Genomic DNA, 5,200 nt, shown 5'->3' on the forward strand with positions numbered 1-5,200 from the left:
GAAATGCATCACACACAAGATTAAGAGATCTATCTGATCAAATACAGTCCTAAACTAGGGCACGATGCCAATCGGATGTGGGTAGTCTGAACTAAAGACCTAGGTCAACAATCCGAGAGAAGGCATCAATCCTACTCTCGCCCAAACCCGACTCAAGGGAAAAGTTCAGCATCATTTGCCATCTCATTAACACCTTCGAACCTCTTCGTTTGAAGGCCGAGGATTGGCCATGGCTTACTCCAAGAGCATCCCGTAAGACTTTTTATCAAGGGGCGAGCTACTAATCGGATCAAGGTGATTCATCTTCTGCCCAATAATCTAGCATTGCTTGTCAAAAGGGGGTTCTCAGTCAGGGATTGATTAAGGTTATTCACTCTCTATCCAATAACTGACCTGAAGACCATCAAAAGCCGACCGTCAACCCAATTTAGTATGGTCGGATGAGTAGACTATACCGAATTCAGATCCTCTGATCTAAATCGACTGAGTAATACAATAGTTGAAGTATAGGCTTACAATTATAACATAATTAGAATACCCTGTAACACGCCTATTAAATCAAGGGCAAGCATGCTATTACACATATTGTACCCCCCTCACTTGTAAATAGAGGGATAATTTTTTTAGAAATGGTTCATCAAGAATCCATCTTACCGTCCATTATTGTGCATCCTCTCTCTCCCTCTCCCTCTCCCTCCCCCCTGTTTTATAGTCTATTCATTGGATGTAATTCAAAGTCAAATTCAAATTTAACATCCTAAAAAGTGCGGTGTATGTAGATCATGTCACAAACGAGAAGGGGAGCAATACAATGAGAAGAAGCGAGGATTAAATTATGCATGACCAACACCAGTTCAGCCAGGTCAGGTCCCAATCGACTCAGCCCTGGGCGACCAACCAAGAGGAATAACCTACAGTATGGATGACCAACAAATTGGACAAACAACATTATGAACGACTAGCAATCCGGACGACCCATAATTTGGATGGTCAACAGTTTGAATTACCAATAGTTTGGGCGACCCGCAGTTTGAATGACCCACAGTCTGGATGACATGCAGTCTCAAAAAACCGCAATCTAGAAGACCAGCTGTATGGATGACCTGCCGTATGAACGACCCGCAACAATAAAAATGCGCTTTCATTCCAACTTATGTATTTCATTCATTAAAATGATAAATAATTTTTTTCTAATTATGCGCATAATAACACTCGGGGAACTTGAGAAATTTTGTGTAATAGATGGTCAATATCTGATCAACACTTGGGGAACTTGAGTAACTGAGCGGTGAAAGTTCCGTTCAAGCAATAAAACCAACAACAACGAGCAAAAATCGGTCTTTAATACTTTTAAAAGTTTGACAACAATGAAATATAGTTTGCTCGATAATATTCTCTTTAAAATCGTCTAAGTATGACCGACAACGACGATTAATGTCCGATTGTCAAACTGCGCAAGAACCGACCAAACAACGCCCAAGAATGAATAGCCTATATCTCCTAACTCAGTACAAGTCAAGCTCTTGAGGTGAGTCTCTACTCATTAGCGAGAAGATCTGCATTGAGTGGCGTGCAAATCATCTTAGTGGTAAGTCTAGACGATAACCCCCACAAAAATAGCGGCATGATAAGCTAAATTTGCCTGACAAAAGGTATGGCCCGTCAGAGGCGACGACCCGACCGAACAAACAATAAATACGAGGTGTAAGACTTGAGTCGGGCAGTAACTTGAGAAAAATCATCTGAAAGAATCCTTAGGAAAGTCGACCTATCAATCATCATAAGCCAAGCGATTGTCACAAGGAAAATAAAACATTTGGTAAGAGGTAAAACACAAAAATAAAGGTGAAAAATGATCGAGAACTTCACTTTAGTTTACCCTAAAAAAAATTCCATAGAACTTCTTATATATTTACTTGCCAATGTTAAAAAAGAAAAGAAAATTTCTCTAAGTTAAAGATACGGCTGGCAGCCAAGCCAGATCGACCGACTAAAAAACACTGATTGAGCCAAAAGCCAGTAAAGTCTAGCCAATTAAATTGGTCCTACCGACTCAAAGTCCTTAAGAGAGCACTTTAGAGCAATTAAAAATGAAGTTCAATTATTCAATTATCGATTAAGAGTAGATGCAATAACATTTTTTGCATTAAAATTCTCTTATGCCTTCCAAAGTTGCATTTCAAAGAGAAGAGAATCCAAAAACTAAATACGTACATAACAAATATGTCAGACTGAATCCCATAGTTTGGAATATCAGCAACCTAGACGACTAGCAGTCTGGATGAACATGTACATTGACGACCTGCAGTCTAGACGACCAACAGTCTGATGATCAGTAGCCTAGAAGGCTCGCAGTCTGAACGACCCATAGTTTGGACGACTAGAGGTCTGAGCGACCAGCGATGATGTGCGGTCTAAACGACCCGCAGCCTGAATGCCAACAACCTGGACGACCCGCTGTCCGGACAACCTATAACTTGGACGACCCAGTACAACCGAGAGCTACGAGACCACATAAATATCATATCATCATGTTGTACTTCATCCCCTATAAATGGAGGTCACTTTATGTTAGGGGGACATTTGACCCTCTATTTCTTCTCATGTATTCATAAAGATTTGATTATATAGAGAGAGTCAAAAGAGCCCGAAATATCCCCCTTCTCTCTCTCCTGTCTTACGCTTTGTTAGGTGTGATTCACAGATAATTTCAGATTTAACGTGTTATTAATAGAATTGGGTGTTTCAAAAAAAGAAAAAAAACCGTTTTATACTCTTTTCATTAGGTCTGATTCACGGACAATTTAAGCCTCAATATATTACTAATAGACTTTGGTATCGAGAAAAAAAAGACAATTTATTAGAATGTTCTTTTAAAGGCATGCACTTTATCGAAATGTATAACAAAAACTTCCATGAAATTTAGATTGTATTTCAATTTGGGGAAATATATTTACAATTGTGGGGGTATGATCAGAAGTCAGAATATTAACATTAATGTGTCTACTGAAAAACAAACCTGCATCTGTGGTCATCCGCTAAACCCCAGCAGGACAGATACACCTATCGGAGATCTTCGCGATTGCAAGGCACCGGCCGCCGGCCGACGCAGCGGGCAGCGCGATTGTAAGCCGCCCTCGTCCTCAAGTAGAGCAGGATAGCAAAGGCTAGGCCGAAAGTCGAAATGGCGCCCCAGGCAAGAAAGGTCTTGGAGTAGCAGCGTCGGCCCATACAAACTAACATCGCCGCCACGGCCTGTGTCATGTGCCAGCTGCCCACTACTCTTCCGTTAGCGTCGTAGACGAGGGCGGCGAGCAGGCCATAGAGCTGCGAACCCAGCGGAATGTTGGTGATGACGATGTTGTGGTTCACGCCGAAGCTCTCCGGCCCGAACAACTCCGAAGTCGCTGACACCGCACCCGCAAAAATGAACCCCGAGCTCAGCCCCACCAGAGCCGTTCCCACAAGCAGAGCGTGCCCGTCGCCCGGCTCCGCATATGCCGCCAGCAGGAAGAAAGCCAGCGGCATCGGCACCAGCGCTGCAGCGAGCCAACCAGTTCTCGCAAAATTGAACCGCCTGCCGTCAAGTTGTTTGCGTTAATACATATATATTTCCCTGTGAAATGTTTGATCAAAATCAATCTAGTTGGCAATTAGCATGATAATAAATATGATGCTAACCGGCCCAGGAAGTCCGGGGCGGCGGAGAGGAGGCGGCCGAAGAAGGAGCAGGAGGAGTAGAGGTTGACGAGCATGGAGGTCCGTCCCAGTGACTGCGCAATTTGTCCGAGGTTGTTGCTGTAGACGAGACCGAGGGTGCCACCGCAGAAGTAGGACATGTAATAGATCCAGAAATCGAGGCGGTGGATGAGACTCTTGGCACCATGCTCTTCCCCGAGCAAAACAAGCCGGTCCTTCGCCATCAACTCATTGTACCAACTACTGCAGCAGCAGAGAGATCCATAGTCGTTGTCGTCCGGGATGATCTCCAAGACTCGGTTTTCCAGCCCCCCATCTCCGGGAATGATCAGTTCCTTTTGTATGTCGTATTGGTCTTCAGCGTCCTCCAGCTGGCTGGAGTAGATGTTGTGGAGAGCCCAGTCTCGGGCTACGACGATGCCTGGAATGGCCAGGGGGAGGGCGAGGAGGATGAGAGCGCCGGCCAGGAGGAGCCGTGAGGTGGCAGCGTTGGGGGCGGCCGGATTGAGGAAGAGGAGATAGACGCCGGTGAGGAAGGCGATGACATTGAGGAGGAAAAAGATGTGGACGTCACGACGGCTGGAGGAGGGGGAGGGAAGGGGGGGCTGGCGGAGGATGGGAATGAGGGCGGCGAGAGAGGTGAGGAGGGGGAGGAGGGCGTTGAGGAGTAGGTAGGAAGAAGGAGAACCGTTGATGGCTTTGGCCACAAGGGTGTAAAGGGCGGCGCTGACGCCGTTGAAGCTGACAGTGAGGGAGAGGGCGAGGCAGCGGGTAGCGGAGAAGTTTCGTATGCACAGCACAAAACAGACGGTGTTGAACCAGCAGATGCTCAACCCCGCCAACAAGCACAACATAAATACCTGCATCTCAATTTAATTACTTATATTTATAGATATAAACAAATAATACAATGCTAAACCCCGCCGACATAGGAGAAATTATTCCATAGAGTATTTATTTCGTGCGGACTCTAATATACCCGGACTTTAGTAAACTTCCCAATAACCTTCGAGATTCTACTCCAATAATCTCCAAATAATTTTTCGTGATTTTATTTTAATAAATTACTGCATTAACCCCCATAATAATCTGTTACTAAATTACAAATAACTTTCTAATAACCCTCATAATTTTATATCAATAACTTCCCAATATCCTTTACGTGACAGCAGCATAGACATTTTACTGGAGCCTGCTGCGTTGTGTACCCTGTATAAAATAATTTTTCCAAAGAGAAGCCGCACTGCAGTACTAAAATTAATTAATTTAAACAGTTTAGATATTTGAATTCATTTATTAAATCAATGGAATAACAATGGAGCAAGGAATGAGCGGGGATGTACGGTGTATACGCCCATCTGCTTGGCCTCTTCTCCACCACCAAAACTGAAACGAGGCCCTCCGCTTATTTTACCCAACTAATCTCTCCTTCGACAATTGCTTGGCCACATTTCAACCGCCCATACATGAAATTATAATTAATATTATATATGTATATATA

At 44.1% G+C, this 5,200-nt stretch overlaps 1 protein-coding gene across 1 annotated transcript; it reads right to left on the reverse strand.

The window, feature by feature from the left end:
- Positions 1-2,874: 2,874 nt before the first annotated feature.
- On the reverse strand, positions 2,875-5,121 carry LOC110037781 (protein NUCLEAR FUSION DEFECTIVE 4-like). The gene is made up of 2 exons (XM_020742486.1): positions 3,682-5,121; positions 2,875-3,577 (listed from the first exon to the last, which is right to left on the reverse strand). Exons 1-2 carry the CDS (start codon positions 4,563-4,565, stop codon positions 3,064-3,066), a joined length of 1,398 nt encoding a protein of 465 aa, XP_020598145.1. The 5' UTR covers positions 4,566-5,121; the 3' UTR covers positions 2,875-3,063.
- Between the last annotated feature and the right edge of the window lie 79 nt (positions 5,122-5,200).

The sequence above is a fragment of the Phalaenopsis equestris genome, unplaced genomic scaffold (genome assembly GCF_001263595.1).
Source record: "Phalaenopsis equestris unplaced genomic scaffold, ASM126359v1 Scaffold224937, whole genome shotgun sequence".
Lineage (NCBI taxonomy): Eukaryota > Viridiplantae > Streptophyta > Magnoliopsida > Asparagales > Orchidaceae > Phalaenopsis > Phalaenopsis equestris.

Bases quoted from the DNA above. Each gene is read 5' to 3' on its own strand.
- LOC110037781 (XM_020742486.1), bottom strand. From the start codon at position 4,565: ATGCAGGTATTTATGTTGTGCTTGTTGGCGGGGTTGAGCATCTGCTGG. The intron at 3,578-3,681 runs GTTAGCATCATA...ACTTGACGGCAG, and splicing joins GCCCCGGACTTCCTGGGCCG to GCGGTTCAATTTTGCGAGAA.